Genomic DNA, 19,449 nt, shown 5'->3' with positions numbered 1-19,449 from the left:
CACACACGAACACACACAGACATAAACACTAACACACACAGACACAAACACACACACACGAACACACACAGACATAAACACTAACACACAGACACAAACACACACACACGAACACACACAGACACAAACACACACACACGAACACACACAGACATAAACACTAACACACAGACACAAACACACACACACGAACACACACAGACATAAACACTAACACACAGACACAAACACACACACACGAACACACACAGACATAAACACTAACACACAGACACAAACACACACACACGAACACACACAGACATAAACACTAACACACAGACACAAACACACACACACGAACACACACAGACACAAACACACACACACGAACACACACAGACATAAACACTAACACACACAGACACAAACACACACACACTAACACACACAGACACAAACACACAGACACAAACACACACACACACTAACACACACAGACACAAACACACACACACACAGACATAAACACTAACACACACAGACACAAACACTAACACACACAGACACAAACACACACACACAGACATAAACACTAACACACACAGACATAAACACTAACACACACAGACATAAACACTAACACACACAGACATAAACACTAACACACACAGACATAAACACTAACACACACAGACATAAACACTAACACACACAGACATAAACACGAACACACACAGACATAAACACTAACACACACAGACACAAACACACACACACGAACACACACAGACATAAACACTAACACACACAGACACAAACACACACACACGAACACACACAGACATAAACACTAACACACACAGACACAAAACACACACACGAACACACACAGACATAAACACTAACACACACAGACACAAACACACACACACGAACACACACAGACATAAACACTAACACACACAGACACAAACACACACACACGAACACACACAGACATAAACACTAACACACACAGACACAAACACACACACACGAACACACACAGACATAAACACTAACACACACAGACACAAACACACACACACGAACACACACAGACATAAACACTAACACACACAGACACAAACACACACACACGAACACACACAGACATAAACACTAACACACACAGACACAAACACACACACACGAACACACAGACATAAACACTAACACACACAGACACAAACACACACACACGAACACACACAGACATAAACACTAACACACACAGACACAAACACACACACACACGAACACACACAGACATAAACACTAACACACACAGACACAAACACACACACACACGAACACACACAGACATAAACACTAACACACACAGACACAAACACACACACACACGAACACACACAGACATAAACACTAACACACACAGACACAAACACACACACACGAACACACACAGACATAAACACTAACACACACAGACACAAACACACACACACGAACACACACAGACATAAACACTAACACACACAGACACAAACACACACACACGTACACACACAGACATAAACACTAACACACACAGACACAAACACACACACACGAACACACACAGACATAAACACTAACACACACAGACACAAACACACACACACGAACACACACAGACATAAACACTAACACACACAGACACAAACACACACACACGAACACACACAGACATAAACACTAACACACACAGACACAAACACACACACACGAACACACACAGACATAAACACTAACACACACAGACACAAACACACACACACGAACACACACAGACATAAACACTAACACACACAGACACAAACACACACACACGAACACACACAGACATAAACACTAACACACACAGACACAAACACACACACACGAACACACACAGACATAAACACTAACACACACAGACACAAACACACACACACGAACACACACAGACATAAACACTAACACACACAGACACAAACACACACACACGAACACACACAGACATAAACACTAACACACACAGACACAAACACACACACACGAACACACACAGACATAAACACTAACACACACAGACACAAACACACACACACGAACACACACAGACATAAACACTAACACACACAGACACAAACACACACACACGAACACACACAGACATAAACACTAACACACACAGACACAAACACACACACACGAACACACACAGACATAAACACTAACACACACAGACATAAACACTAACACACACGAACACACACAGACAAACACTTCGCTTGCCTCTACTGGTGGTTGGCTCTCACTGCGGTATTGTATCACTTCCTGTTCCGGAGCACAGCGGTGTTTTTCTGTATCTGTTAGCTGTTTAATCTGCGCAGTTAGATTGATCTAGTTATCTAGATTACGATTTGTTTCCCAGTGTAATCTTTACGTGCCTTAACTAAAGCACTCCTTCTGCTGAATCACCTCTAAATTATTTACACATTATTCACTTTGCGTGTTTTTAGGAATCCGCTAGCTTAGCGTAGCTACTAGCTCTTAGCCGATTTAGCATGGCGGCTTCTCCTGTCTCTCCCGCACTTTTCTGCTCTGGGTGTGAAATGTTTAGTTATTCCTCGGCCTCCTTTAGCAGTAATGGTACTTGTAATAAGTGTAGCTTATTCGTAGCTTTGGAGGCCAGGCTGGGCGAATTGGAGACTCGGCTCCGCACCGTGGAAAATTCTACAGCTAGCCAGGCCCCTGTAGTCGGTGCGGACCAAGGTAGCTTAGCCGCCATTAGTTCCCCCCTGGCAGATCCCGAGCAGCCGGGAAAGCAGGCCGACTGGGTGACTGTGAGGAGGAAGCGTAGCCCTAAACAGAAGCCCCGTGTACACCGCCAACCCGTTCACATCTCTAACCGTTTTTCCCCACTCGACGACACACCCGCCGAGGATCAAACTCTGGTTATTGGCGACTCTGTTTTGAGAAATGTGAAGTTAGCGACACCAGCAACCATAGTCAATTGTCTTCCGGGGGCCAGAGCAGGCGACATTGAAGGAAATTTGAAACTGCTGGCTAAGGCTAAGCGTAAATTTGGTAAGATTGTAATTCACGTCGGCAGTAATGACACCCGGTTACGCCAATCGGAGGTCACTAAAATTAACATTAAATCGGTGTGTAACTTTGCAAAAACAATGTCGGACTCTGTAGTTTTCTCTGGGCCCCTCCCCAATCGGACCGGGAGTGACATGTTTAGCCGCATGTTCTCCTTGAATTGCTGGCTGTCTGAGTGGTGTCCAAAAATGAGGTGGGCTTCATAGATAATTGGCAAAGCTTCTGGGGAAAACCTGGTCTTGTTAGGAGAGACGGCATCCATCCCACTTTGGATGGAGCAGCTCTCATTTCTAGAAATCTGGCCAATTTTCTTAAATCCTCCAAACCGTGACTATCCAGGGTTGGGACCAGGAAGCAGAGTTGTAGTCTTACACACCTCTCTGCAGCTTCTCTCCCCCTGCCATCCCCTCATTACCCCATCCCCGTAGAGACGGTGCCTGCTCCCAGACTACCAATAACCAGCAAAAATCTATTTAAGCATAAAAATTCAAAAAGAAAAAATAATATAGCACCTTCAACTGCACCACAGACTAAAACAGTTAAATGTGGTCTGTTAAACATTAGGTCTCTCTCTTCTAAGTCCCTGTTAGTAAATGATATAATAATTGATCAACATATTGATTTATTCTGCCTTACAGAAACCTGGTTACAGCAGGATGAATATGTTAGTTTAAATGAGTCAACACCCCCGAGTCACACTAACTGTCAGAATGCTCGTAGCACGGGCCGGGGCGGAGGATTAGCAGCAATCTTCCATTCCAGCTTATTAATTAATCAAAAACCCAGACAGAGCTTTAATTCATTTGAAAGCTTGTCTCTTAGTCTTGTCCATCCAAATTGGAAGTCCCAAAAACCAGTTTTATTTGTTATTATCTATCGTCCACCTGGTCGTTACTGTGAGTTTCTCTGTGAATTTTCAGACCTTTTGTCTGACTTAGTGCTTAGCTCAGATAAGATAATTATAGTGGGCGATTTTAACATCCACACAGATGCTGAGAATGACAGCCTCAACACTGCATTTAATCTATTATTAGACTCTATTGGCTTTGCTCAAAAAGTAAATGAGTCCACCCACCACTTTAATCATATCTTAGATCTTGTTCTGACTTATGGTATGGAAATAGAAGACTTAACAGTATTCCCTGAAAACTCCCTTCTGTCTGATCATTTCTTAATAACATTTACATTTACTCTGATGGACTACCCAGCAGTGGGGAATAAGTTTCATTACACTAGAAGTCTTTCAGAAAGCGCTGTAACTAGGTTTAAGGATATGATTCCTTCTTTATGTTCTCTAATGCCATATACCAACACAGTGCAGAGTAGCTACCTAAACTCTGTAAGGGAGATAGAGTATCTCGTCAATAGTTTTACATCCTCATTGAAGACAACTTTGGATGCTGTAGCTCCTCTGAAAAAGAGAGCTTTAAATCAGAAGTGTCTGACTCCGTGGTATAACTCACAAACTCGTAGCTTAAAGCAGATAACCCGTAAGTTGGAGAGGAAATGGCGTCTCACTAATTTAGAAGATCTTCACTTAGCCTGGAAAAAGAGTCTGTTGCTCTATAAAAAAGCCCTCCGTAAAGCTAGGACATCTTTCTACTCATCACTAATTGAAGAAAATAAGAACAACCCCAGGTTTCTTTTCAGCACTGTAGCCAGGCTGACAAAGAGTCAGAGCTCTATTGAGCTGAGTATTCCATTAACTTTAACTAGTAATGACTTCATGACTTTCTTTGCTAACAAAATTTTAACTATTAGAGAAAAAATTACTCATAACCATCCCAAAGACGTATCGTTATCTTTGGCTGCTTTCAGTGATGCCGGTATTTGGTTAGACTCTTTCTCTCCGATTGTTCTGTCTGAGTTATTTTCATTAGTTACTTCATCCAAACCATCAACATGTTTATTAGACCCCATTCCTACCAGGCTGCTCAAGGAAGCCCTACCATTATTTAATGCTTCGATCTTAAATATGATCAATCTATCTTTGTTAGTTGGCTATGTACCACAGGCTTTTAAGGTGGCAGTAATTAAACCATTACTTAAAAAGCCATCACTTGACCCAGCTATCTTAGCTAATTATAGGCCAATCTCCAACCTTCCTTTTCTCTCAAAAATTCTTGAAAGGGTAGTTGTAAAACAGCTAACTGATCATCTGCAGAGGAATGGTCTATTTGAAGAGTTTCAGTCAGGTTTTAGAATTCATCATAGTACAGAAACAGCATTAGTGAAGGTTACAAATGATCTTCTTATGGCCTCGGACAGTGGACTCATCTCTGTGCTTGTTCTGTTAGACCTCAGTGCTGCTTTTGATACTGTTGACCATAAAATTTTATTACAGAGATTAGAGCATGCCATAGGTATTAAAGGCACTGCACTGCGGTGGTTTGAATCATATTTGTCTAATAGATTACAATTTGTTCATGTAAATGGGGAATCTTCTTCACAGACTAAAGTTAATTATGGAGTTCCACAAGGTTCTGTGCTAGGACCAATTTTATTCACTTTATACATGCTTCCCTTAGGCAGTATTATTAGACGGTATTGCTTAAATTTTCATTGTTACGCAGATGATACCCAGCTTTATCTATCCATGAAGCCAGAGGACACACACCAATTAGCTAAACTGCAGGATTGTCTTACAGACATAAAGACATGGATGACCTCTAATTTCCTGCTTTTAAACTCAGATAAAACTGAAGTTATTGTACTTGGCCCCACAAATCTTAGAAACATGGTGTCTAACCAGATCCTTACTCTGGATGGCATTACCCTGACCTCTAGTAATACTGTGAGAAATCTTGGAGTCATTTTTGATCAGGATATGTCATTCAAAGCGCATATTAAACAAATATGTAGGACTGCTTTTTTGCATTTACGCAATATCTCTAAAATCAGAAAGGTCTTGTCTCAGAGTGATGCTGAAAAACTAATTCATGCATTTATTTCCTCTAGGCTGGACTATTGTAATTCATTATTATCAGGTTGTCCTAAAAGTTTCCTAAAAAGCCTTCAGTTAATTCAAAATGCTGCAGCTAGAGTACTGACGGGGACTAGAAGGAGAGAGCATATCTCACCCATATTGGCCTCTCTTCATTGGCTTCCTGTTAATTCTAGAATAGAATTTAAAATTCTTCTTCTTACTTATAAGGTTTTGAATAATCAGGTCCCATCTTATCTTAGGGACCTCGTAGTACCATATCACCCCAATAGAGCGCTTCGCTCTCAGACTGCAGGCTTACTTGTAGTTCCTAGGGTTTGTAAGAGTAGAATGGGAGGCAGAGCCTTCAGCTTTCAGGCTCCTCTCCTGTGGAACCAGCTCCCAATTCAGATCAGGGAGACAGACACCCTCTCTACTTTTAAGATTAGGCTTAAAACTTTCCTTTTTGCTAAAGCTTATAGTTAGGGCTGGATCAGGTGACCCTGAACCATCCCTTAGTTATGCTGCTATAGACGTAGACTTCTGGGGGGTTCCCATGATGCACTGTTTCTTTCTCTTTCTGCTCTGTATGCACCACTCTGCATTTAATCATTAGTGTTTGATCTCTGCTCCCCTCCACAGCATGTCTTTTTCCTGGTTCTCTCCCTCAGCCCCAACCAGTCCCAGCAGAAGACTGCCCTTCCCTGAGCCTGGTTCTGCTGGAGGTTTCTTCCTGTTAAAAGGGAGTTTTTCATTCCCACTGTAGCCAAGTGCTTGCTCACAGGGGGTCGTTTTGACCGTTGGGGTTTTACATAATTATTGTATGGCCTTGCCTTACAATATAAAGCGCCTTGGGGCAACTGTTTGTTGTGATTTGGCGCTATATAAAAAAATTGATTGATTGATTGCTAAACACAAACACAACAGACATAAACACTAACACACACAGACACACACACAGACATAAACACGAACACACACAGACATAAACACTAACACACACAGACACAAACACACACACACAGACACAAACACACACACACGAACACACACAGACACAAACACACACACACGAACACACACAGACATAAACACACTAACACACACAGACACAAACACACACACACGAACACACAACAGACACAAACACTAACACACACAGACACAAACACACACACACGAACACACACAGACACAAACACTAACACACACAGACACAAACACACACACACGAACACACACAGACATAAACACTAACACACACAGACACAAACACACACACACGAACACACACAGACATAAACACTAACACACACAGACACAAACACACACACACGAACACACACAGACACAAACACTTGAACACACAACAGACACACACAGACACAAACACTTGAACACACAACAGACACACACACATGAACAAAAACACACAGACACAAACGCACACAAACACACACGAACATACACAGACACAAACACACAACAGACACAAACACACACAGACACACGCAGACACAAACAGGTTTTTTAATTTCAATTTATTTTCATTTATATAGCACGAAATCACAACAGAGTTGCCTCAAGGTGCAGAAGCGCAAGTAAACACACAGACGCAAACACACAGACACAGACGCAGACACAGACGCAAACACACAGACAAACACACACACACAAAAGTAGATTATTAATCCACGTGACAAAAGCACTGTCAGGTGGGAAAGTAAACGCTAGTGATGTGCACAAAAACAAACCAAACAGATCTCACAGACTGACCTTTTGGACATGCCACTGGTTGCAGTCAGTCACATGACCTGTTTTGTAAAATTAAGTGTTTTCTGGATGGAATATCGTTCAACACTAGGTGGCAGCACATCAATGAATACTGTTTGTTTCTTCAGGTATTAATTTTGGAGCGAGTGGACACTGCAGGGGTGGAGCTAAGGTCGTACATATTACCAAACCATCCTGTTGATGAAAAAATTCCCCTGGAGCGCTTCCTTGTTCCTATAGAAACCATTGAGCGAGCATCAGGACTCATATTTGTCCCCAACATCATGAAGAGAACCACCAGCTTGCAGGCCGTCACCGCCGGTAAACCGCAGGTCCCAGACTCCACCTCCGCCCGATAAACCGCAGGTCCCAGCGTCCACCTCCGCCCGATAAACTGCAGGTCCCAGAGTCCACCTCCGCCCGATAAACCGCAGTTTGCCTGCTTTGGTCCGGCTGACTAATGGGACCTGTGGCCACCTGCAGGGGTGGAGTCTATAAGCAGGTGTCAAGCTGAACAGATTCGTCACAGCACATTAAAATCAAATGTTTTGTTTTTAGAGAGCATCCAGAAAGTTTTCACAGCGCGCCACTTTTTCCACATTTTGTTATGTTACAGTCTAAATCCAAAATGGATGAAATTCATTTTTTCCTCGAAATTCTACACACAATACCCGGTAATGACAGTGTGAATTTTTTTTTTTTTTTTTTGAGATTTCTGCAAATTAATTAAAAATAATAAAAAAAACGTATGAAATCACATGTCCATAAGTATTCACAGTCTTTACCATGAAGCTCAAAACTGAGCCCAGGTGCCTCCTGTTTCCGCTGATCATCCTTGAGATGTTTCTACAGCTTAATTGGAGTCCACCTGGGGTCACTTCAGCTGATTGGACACCTGTCTACATATAAGGTCCCACAGTTGACAGTCAGACAGACCCCCCTGACTAAGGTCCTTAGTCAGGGGGGTGACCAAGAACCCAATTGTCACTCTGTCAGAGCTCCAGCATTCCTCTGTGGAGAGAGGAGAACCTTCCAGAAGGACAACCATCTCTGCAGCAATCCACCAATCAGGTCTGTATGGTAGAGTGGTCAGACAGAAGCCACTCCTTAGTAAAAGGCACATGGCAGCCCACCTGGAGTTTGACAAAAGACACCTGAAGGACTCTCAGACCAGGAGAAACAAAATTCTCTGGTCTGATGAGACAAAGATTGAACTCTTTGGCATGAATGTCAGGCATCATGGTCTGGCATTTTTCGGTCTGAACATCGTAGAGGGCAACTGAACCCTGATGAGCTCCAACAGCGATGCAGTGACTGCGATCACAGTAACCAACCATGTGAAACCTGCAGATTGCAGGGAAACACTGCTGCAGTCCCTGCAGTTTTCTTCACCAGAGAACCTTCAGTGCAGTACATGATGATATCCATGACCTCGACCAGCAGGTCCACAGTGTCCCCAGGCATCTTCTCTATCAGGATGTCGATAACACACAGGATTTTGGTTTTGACTCTGGCCAGAGTTGTGGTGTGAATGTTCTGGTGGGACTCAGAGTTCGCCTGGGCCACATTGTACCGATGAACCTTTCTGGCGATGGTAGTGATGAAGGCGGGTGGTCGAGCAGTAGCACTCATTGAGAGGGCGTGGCGAGCCGAACAGGCTGAATCCGCTGGCGGGTTTAGAGGCAAACCCATCGTGATATTGGCCAGCTGTTTCTCTGCGTCGGCACACATCTCCAGCAGTCCCATCAGCACTGCTGACATGTCCATATATGGCTCCCAGACAGTGAGGCCGCAGCCAATCAGATTGATGGTGGTGCGGCAGATGGTGCCATGAGGCAGCAGCTTGGGGCTTGGTGGCTGCAGCAGCTTGGGGCTTGGTGGCTGCAGCAGCTTGGGGCTTGGTGGCTGCAGCAGGAGGACGGTCAGTGCCTTACAGGTGTGTCTGGCTAGAGAGTAGTTGGATGACCCTCCGCTGGTTAGTCCAAAGCCCTTGGGTGCCTGGCCACCGGCTCGAGCTCGGGCCTAACCCTTTGGTGGCTCAATCTCTGCACCAAACTCTGCATTGAGTGTCTGGGGTTCCTCCTGGTCTGGGAGGCTTGACTGGTGCCTTCTTCATGTGCTCTCCAACAAAGGTGGCATTGGTCATACCCATCAGCATGTTGGCCAGCGAGATGATGACAACAGGTGCTGCGTGGTGATGGCCTTCGACACGCCATGCGTCCTCTTCCCCACAATGTCTGACAGTTTCAGCTTACGACCCATCACCAGGGACAACTGTCGGAGCAGAGACTCCTTGAAGGTGGGCAGCATGAGGGACATGTGACCACCTCTGGAGATCAGGCCAAAGGAGATTGGGCAGTGCGGTCTGAGCATTTCCAGTCAGTCCAGGCAGATGGAGTCCAGCTGTTGGTTCAGGCCCCACGCATGCAGGCAGGACATGAAAAGTTTACATGAAAAATGTAGCGTTCATGCATTTTGGAATAAGGCTGTAACATAAGAAAATGTGGAAAAAGTGAAGTGCTGTGAATACTTTCTGGATTCACTGTATGATGTCAGGAAAGAAAGAAATCTGAAGAATAAAAATATAATGTACGTGCACATTATTTTAACAACAGCAATCTGTTTTTCTGTTTAATTATTGAATCTGTTTTTCTGTTTAGTTATTGAAACTGCCATATGTGACAAAATAAGCAGCTGCCAGAAGGAGATCACAATAATTATCTCCCGTTTGGGAATGTCAGAATTTATTTTTTTATTATTCAGTTGTTTTTGTTCAGTTTTTAAGAAAAGACCATAGCAGGGGAGGTGATGGTCTAGTGGTTAAGTGTTGGGCTTGAGACCAGGGGATCCTTGGTTCAAATCCCAGCCTGGCTGGAAAATCACTAAGGGCCCTTGAGCAAGGTCCTTAATCCCCTAGTTGCTCCCGGTGTGTAGTGGGCACCTTGTATGGCAGCACCCTGACATTGGGGTGAATGTGAGGCATTATTGTAAAGTGCTTTGAGCGTCTGATGAAGATGGAAAGTGCTATATAAATGCAGTCCAATTAGCATTATTGCATGGGTTAAAGTTCTCCGTCACCACGACAGTTTTCCATCATTTGGAAAATTTAACCACACATATGTTTGCGCACGTGGTGTCATGTGTGTTTTGGGGATGAAATGTGATAGTCTCACTGTCAAAGCAACATCCCATTCTGCACTAATCAAAACAGCTGCAATGTCAGCGTGGACCGCGGAGGAAGGGACTGTGAATTTTCCTTCCTCTCCACTCTGTTTACTGCTTGCCATGAGCCACGGTCCTTCTCTTCTCTGTTGTCGTGGGAACATTGGCAGACACTCCCCAAGTAGAGCGAGGCATTGCTTTGCTTTGAACCAATGAAGCAATGATCCGACTCTGTTTCGATGGTTTGATGTTTTATTTCCCTTTATCTTAATTTTCCCCCACTAAAACCCTAAAGAGCATACGTCTGTGAGTAATATTTATCTTTTTTATATTAAACCGACCTGTTATGGTCTTCTAAAACAGCTGATAGATGTATTTTATAACTTAAAAACTGGACCAATGCTAATGTGTTAGCATGTCTATGGTGTTTTCAATGTTAAAGTTAGCATTAAGCTATTTGCATCTCAGCAGTTTGTGTACATTTGTTTTCTGTATAATAACTACACTCAACAAAAATATAAACGCAACACTTTTGGTTTTGCTCCCATTTTGTATGCGATGAACTCAAAGATCTAAAACATTTTCCACATACACAATATCACCATTTCTCTCAAATATTGTTCACAAACCAGTCTAAATCTGTGATAGTGAGCACTTCTCCTTTGCTGAGATAATCCATCCCACCTCACAGGTGTGCCATATCAAGATGCTGATTAGACACCATGATTAGTGCACAGGTGTGCCTTAGACTGTCCACAATAAAAGGCCACTGTGAAAGGTGCAGTTTTATCACACAGCACAATGCCACAGATGTCGCAAGATTTGAGGGAGCGTGCAATTGGCATGCTGACAGCAGGAATGTCAACCAGAGCTGTTGCTCGTGTACTGAATGTTCATTTCTCTACCATAAGCCGTCTCCAAAGGCGTTTCAGAGAATTTGGCACTACATCCAACCAGCCTCACAACCGCAGACCACGTGTAACCACACCAACCCAGGACCTCCACATCCAGCATGTTCACCTCCAAGATCGTCTGAGACCAGCCACTCGGACAGTTGCTGAAACAATCGGTTTGCATAACCAAAGAATTTCTGCACAAACTGTCAGAAACCGTCTCAGGGAAGCTCATCTGCATGCTCGCCGTCCTCATCGGGGTCTCGACCTGACTCCAGTTCGTCGTCGTAACCGATTTGAGTGGGCAAATGCTCACATTCGCTGCCGTTTGGCACGTTGGTGAGGTGTTCTCTTCACGGATGATGCGAAGGAGATGTGTTGCACTGAATGAGGCAAATGGTGGTCACACCAGATACTGACTGGTATCCCCCCCCCCCAATAAAACAAAACTGCACCTTTCAGAGTGGCCTTTTATTGTGGGCAGTCTAAGGCACACCTGTGCACTAATCATGGTGTCTAATCAGCATCTTGATATGGCACACCTGTGAGGTGGGATGGATTATCTCAGCAAAGGAGAAGTGCTCACTATCACAGATTTAGACTGGTTTGTGAACAATATTTGAGGGAAATGGTGATATTGTGTATGTGGAAAAAGTTTTAGATCTTTGAGTTCATCTCATACAAAATGGGAGCAAAACCAAAAGTGTTGCGTTTATATTTTTGTTGAGTATAATTAATGGCTCAGTGTTTGTTGTTGCAAGAGTCAAATGTATTACGAATTGTAATATTTTTTATTTATTTTTATTTATATATTAACAATAATAATAATAGCAACAACAACAAAAGTAATAACTAATAATGCTACAATACAATTTTAGAGAAACAGACAAAAAGAACCTGATAAAACAAAACAACAGAAAAGGTAAAACCGACTAACAATGAACATAAATAAATAAATATAGTAATAAGTGTTTCCTGTGAACACCTAGTGACTCTTAAACCTCCACTTCATCCCTGTTTTATTTAAGTTTAATGACAATTTGTTTGTGTCAAACCACATCTAAGCTGTGTTTTTACACAAGAAAAAAAATGCAGTTTTACGAGTGAGAGCATTTTACAGATTAAATGTGAATAAGCCAGTTTTAAGTTTCTCAGTGCATGTGTGTTTTCAAAACTGGTGACAGTGTTATTGTGCACAGCAGAACAACGTTGTCTGTTGCTTTAGGCCCTAATTTTGTATTTTATGTTGTGTGGGCCGCTGAAGAGGAGGTACTGCTGGCCCACCACCACAAGATGGCGCCCTGCTTGAAGTGCGGGCTTCAAGCACGAGAGGGTGTCGGAGCGACCAGGAGTGACAGCTGTCACTCATCATCCGTACCAGCTGTCACTCATCCACTACTCATCACCACCACCATAAAGGCCGGACTGCAACTCCACCTCCCCGCCGAGAAATCAGCTACCATTCAGGTAACTTCTCTGCTGACTTAACACTGACTAATAGTCTGAACTTCTTTGCAGCCGTTTTCCTGTGGTTTCCTTATCTGTGGGATTGGCGTTTGGTGTGATCAGCGACGGCTTCGCTTCACACCCCAAACCAGATAAGTGGTTAGACAGGAGCTGCACGAGTGTGTGATTGGAGGTGGAGGTTTTCCCTCCTTACTGAATACAGACTGTGGGATTACTGAGTGTGCGACCTCACACTCATCTGGACTGTCTCTGTTCTCTGCCAGCAGTACCGGGTCTGACTGCTGAAGACAGCGGGCACCTGGGGCGCAGGGCTTGGCGGCTCCGGTGTTCTTCAGCTCCGTTGGCAGTGGAAGCTGTGTGGGATCCGGCTCTTCTCTCGCCAGGCGTCTTCTATCGTCGAGCCTGCCCACACGTCACCTGGTGTATGATTGACAGTCACCATATTGTTATTGTCTGTACGTCGTTGTGCGATTCACAACATTAAATTGTTACTTTTGGCTTATCCATTGTCCGTTCATTAACGCCCCCTGTTGTGGGTCCATGTCACGACACTTTCACAACATTTTATTGACTGTACAGCGACACAGCACCCATTTGGTGCATTCACCGGATTAGAACAGATCAAAATACTACAGAAGACAAAGAATTTTTACTTGACAGATTGAAGTGAGTTTTCTTTGTTTCAGAGGGGTCCATACCCATTAAAATTCACCAGAATACACAAAATTTGACTTGGTCTTTTAAAATATTTTCTGGGGGAGCACCCCCAGACCCCCCATAATCAATACGTAAAAATGCCATGAAATAACGTGATAAATGTTGATCACAAAATAACATGAAAATGTCATAATTCGCAATAACGTGATAATTTCAAATTATGAAATAACGTGATAGATTCATATCTCGGAATAACGTGATAATTTCACGATAAAATGTGAAAATACCATATCAGGAAATAACATGATAGTTGTGCATCACGAAATAACGTGATGGATATCACGTTATAACGTAATAAGTATCACGTTATAACATGAAACCTTTCACGTTATTACATGTTACTGAGTCAAATTATATTTATATGGCTGGCAGCTCCACGTCGCCGTACTATATAAATACATGGTGGTGTTGTTTTTGTAAGTTTGGCCTGTTGCTGCTTAGGCCTATTTAACCACATAGCCTATTTAAGATGTGATCTCAATTGGATATTTAATCGTACTATTTCAGAAAATGTTTAATGCAAAAAAATAGTTGCCTTAATGTGAATAACCAACTGTGAATGTTTCAAATTCATATCTTTGGTCCTGTTCCTCTAGTATCTCCTATAGTGTCTCCCTATGGAAAATTGAATGGGAAATGTCCAACTTTGACCTTCACTAAATATAAATCTGTACATTTTTCTCATGTTATTTAGATATACCGAGGGATTACACAAAACTTGGAATGATTACCATTGTTATTTGTGCAGTGTCAAATGCAGACTGACTGGAGCCATCACCTGAATCAGAGTTTACAAAAGCAAACAGCCTTAGATATAGCGCCCTTTATTTATATGCTAGCGTCATCTGGTGGTCAAAACATTGCGTTTACAGCCTTCTCTAGTAAATATAGTATTGCAGTGATATCAAAACTACAGTTCTGAAACAACGTAGGATCCCCCCACCCCATGTTTACACTAATAATGCTCAAGTTCATGTGTAGTACTGAAGCTCCCCGGGAAAGTGTCCAAAGTCCAAACAGAACAGCGCTTGGGAGCAGACTCTCCCCTTTACAGGAGAAGCCAAATAGCTAGCAACTAGTGCTACGCCCCATTTTCTGATTATCCTTGCGGTTTAAGACTGGAGTGCATGCCGTCAACAATATTGGTCTTTATCCATGAGAATCAAAAAACACAGACATGTGTCAGAGCTTAAGGCCACATATTTGCCGAATTTTAGCAGAGCTGCGCACTGCCACTGCCAATCACTCGCCGCAGCACCTAGCAGCCATATTCAGCAGAACTACAAATTGAGGACGTAAACAGTAAAATACACTTACATGATCTTGCTCCATTCGAAGGAGACAGTCCTCTGGAACACCCCGACCTCGAAGAAATCTCAAGAGTGGAGAATCCCATTTTCAGCCATCCTCAAGCAAACGCTAGAGATGACGTGACGTCAAAGGGAAGTGCGCTAGTAGACTGGCTTGGCTGTGTATCAAAGTAAAACCATATTGATGTTTTCACGTTATAATGTAAAAATATCATGAAATATGATAAATGTTTATCACAAAATAACACGATAATTTCATAATTCAAAATAACATAATTTCATATTATGAAATAATGTGATAGAGTCATATCTCGGAATAACGTGATAATTTCTTATCACGAAATAACATGATAATTTCATATTATGAAATAACATGATAGATTCATATCTCGGAATAACGTGATAATTTCTTATCACGAAATAACATGATAATTTCATATTATGAAATAACATGATAGATTCATATCTCAGAATAACGTGATAATTTCTTATCACGAAATAACATGATAATTTCATATTATGAAATAACGTGATAGATTCATATCTCGGAATAACGTGATAATTTCTTATCACGAAATAACATGATAATTTCATATTATGAAATAACGTGATAGATTCATATCTCGGAATAATGTGATAATTTCTTATCACGAAATAACATGATAATTTCATATTATGAAATAACGTGATAGATTCATATCTCGGAATAACGTGATAATTTCTTATCACGAAATAACATGATAATTTCATATTATGAAATAACGTGATAGATTCATATCTCGGAATAATGTGATAATTTCTTATCACGAAATAACATGATAATTTCATGATAAAATGTGAAAATACTATATCATGAAATAACATGATAGTTGTGCATCACGAAATAACGTGATATCACGTTATAACGTAATATCACGTTATAACATGAAACCTTTCACATTATTACATGTTACTGAGTCAAATTAGATTTATATGGCTGGCAGCTCCACGTCGCCGTAGAACATAATGTATCGACTTCTACATTAAAACCTTCCACACAATGGCATCAGGAACACGTAGGGCAAAAAGAAACCCGGGGACACGTGATTCAAACTGAATGTTCACATACAGAAACGTTTTGTCTTCCATGGTGATTGTTTTTAGTTAGCTCGTGCTTCAGGTTGTCATCAGAACAGTAATCGCCTGTCTGACGTGAGGCGTCCTTTCACAGACAGACGAGCTTTATGTCCACTTGTCCCAGAATGAACCATCAGCTGCAGGAGAAGATAAATCTCTCTGCCTCATCTGTCCAGATTTGAACAAGCACAAAACCTTCTGTGAACTCGGTGAACATCAGCTGACATGGAAAGCGCTTTACATACAAATGCCTCACATTCACCCTGATGTGAGGGTGCTGCCATAAAAGGTGCTCACCATGGGTGGTGCTAGGGGGCACTAGAACTCCCCCTGGATTTGTAATAGCACCCCGAAAGAAAATAATTCCTCAGTTATTTTAATTTAATTTCATCCCATGTTTTTAAGGTCTTGTCTACAGTGAAACTGAACTCTACTACACAATCTTTGTCTGTCATTTTCAAAAGTGTTCCATTCAAGAAATATCTCTGTTCTCACAGATCTAATGAAACCATGTGAAAATGCTGTAGTACACATGCCAGGCCTGTAGGTAGCATTGTAACGCTCTTACAAAAAATGGAGAAGACGACATGGGGTTAATTAATGGAGCAACAAAAGCTAAAACTTTAGAAGCTGACTCACGGATTAAATAAAAGTCTTATAATCTGACCTGTTGCCAGAATTTATCACAGATGAAAACTGTTGTGCACATGACACCTTTGTTTTGGAAGATGACGTCTGGAAATGCATTAATTCCTTATGACGGAAGTTACTTCTTAAGGGTTTTCAAGGGTTCCCTCAGTGTTTGTCTGCTCTGGGTGTTTCTCAGACTGAGCAGGAGGATGCCAGCACTTTGTCCCACCACCAAGAAGAAGAAAAATAATAATATTCTAAATTAGTGTTCAATTCCTGTCAGTCTGCTCTGTGTCAGTCTGATCCCGTCAGATCTCAGGAGCTAAGCAGTGTGGGGACTCGTTAGTACTTAATCAACACAACTGGATGTTTTACACAAAGTGAGTGTAATGTGACATTCAATGACATCACGTTCAACAATGTCATGATAATAATAATACATTTCATTTATAATGTACCTTTCATTAATAAAAATCTCAAAGTGTTACAGGAAAAAATAAAACCAAGGATAAATAAAACAATAAAAACATAAAATCTTAAAATAAAAACAGTAACCAGAATATAATAAATCCAAAATAAAATAATAAAACAATAAAATAAATAGACTAAGATGCAACAGATTCAAATTGTTGAGACCTGTGATAGGCCTGTCTAAACAGGTATGTCTCGAGGCTTTTTTAAAAGCTTCCACAGTTTGTGGAGCCCTCTGGTGGTCAGAGAGGGAGTTCCAAATATGAGGGGCAGCTGAACAGAAGACCCTGTCTCCCATGGTGTGACGTTTGGTGCGAGGGAGACAGAGAAGATTAGTGTGTATGAACAGAGGGAACAGGAGGGTGTATGGGGAGTGAGGAGGTCTTTGAGGTGAGCGGGGGGCATTGCCATGGATGCATTGGTGAGTGATGAGAGCAATCTTAAAATGGATTCTGTAGGTGATGGAGAGGCTGTGAAGGTTATGGAGAATAGGTGTAACGTGCTCCTGTTTACATACTCTCATCAGAATTCTAGCTGCACTATTTTGAATGTATTGGATCCTTTGAAGGTTTTTTCCAGAGACCCCAAAGAGCAGGGAGTTACAGTAGTCAAGCCTAGAGGAGATTAAAGGCATGGACAAGTTTTTTAGCATCAATGATGACATCGTACTGCAGCGAGTGTAGTTTCAAGTTGCTGAAATGGTTCCGCACAGTTTCTCCAATCACAGCCACGTAAGCCTATAACTTCTTCTGGGTGTCTTGGTGGCTTTCCTCACTCTTCTACTTCTTGCACAGTCACTCAGTTTTTGAGAACTGTCTATATTCCATGTAGATTTACCATAAAGTGTCATACTGTTTGTATTTCTTTGTAATTGATGTAAATAGAGTCCGAAACATATTCAGTGGCAGCTTCACCATCAGAGAGCCTCGTCCACAACCACCACAAAAGACTCCAAGCTGACAGTGATGTTAAAGGGGGCAACACACAGTATTAAGAACAGGGGGATGTAAACTTTGGATCAGGGTCATTTGGGTAGTTCTCTTGTCATTTTGATTTAAAAAGAGGAAACACAGTTGTTTGACAATAAATGGCTTCACCCGACCACTAACCATGAGTAAAAAAAGTTTGTGTTATCATTCATACGAGGTCTGTTAGAAAAGTAACGGACCTTTTTATTTTTTTCAAAAACTATATGGATTTGAATCACGTGATTGCATCAGCCAAGCTTGAACCTTCGTGCGCATGCGGGAGTTTTTCACGCCTGTCGGTTGCATCATTCACCTGTGAGCACGCTTTGTGGGAGGAGTGGTCCAGCCCCCTCGGCGGATTTTCATTGTCAGAAAAGTGGAGGAGCAACTGCCGCTTTGCTCCATCAAAATTTTTTCAGAAACTGTGAGAGACAGCCAGGTGGAAACCATTCGGAAAATTCAGATGGCTTTTGGTGAAGATCTTATGGGTATCACACAGATTAAGCATTACAACTGGATTAAAGACGGCCCACAGCGGCTGAGGGCGCGCCGCGCTTCAAGCGGCCATCAACAGGCTGAAACGACCAGATCATTTCCAAAGTGAAGGCTGTGTTGATCCGGGACGTCGTCTGACTACCAGAGAAATGGCAGAAAAGGTGGACATCAGCACTTTTTTGGCAATTACACTGTTACAGGAGATTTTGTAATGAAAGACGTGCTGCGGAATTCGCGTGTCAGGACGGAGCTGCGTAATGGCGCAGAACAAAAAGCACCTCCGTGTTGGAAGACATCCTTACATTTACTCTGATGGACTACCCAGCAGTGGGGAATAAGTTTCATTACACTAGAAGTCTTTCAGAAAGAGCTGTAACTAGGTTTAAGGATATGATTCCTTCTTTATGTTC

At 42.1% G+C, this 19,449-nt stretch overlaps 1 protein-coding gene across 1 annotated transcript in view; it reads left to right on the top strand.

Moving 5' to 3' along the window:
* The window catches only part of endog (endonuclease G), a 44,520-nt gene extending 36,351 nt beyond the window's left edge, over positions 1-8,169 (top strand). Inside the window, exon 6 of the mRNA XM_034169634.1 lies at positions 7,939-8,169. Within this exon, the coding sequence (XP_034025525.1) occupies positions 7,939-8,169 (231 nt within the window). The remainder of the gene's footprint in view (positions 1-7,938) is intronic.
* The last annotated feature ends 11,280 nt before the right edge of the window (positions 8,170-19,449 follow it).

This window comes from Thalassophryne amazonica, chromosome 5, assembly GCF_902500255.1.
Source record: "Thalassophryne amazonica chromosome 5, fThaAma1.1, whole genome shotgun sequence".
Classification (NCBI taxonomy): Eukaryota; Metazoa; Chordata; class Actinopteri; order Batrachoidiformes; family Batrachoididae; genus Thalassophryne; species Thalassophryne amazonica.
This window is presented reverse-complemented; position numbering and strand designations above follow the sequence as displayed.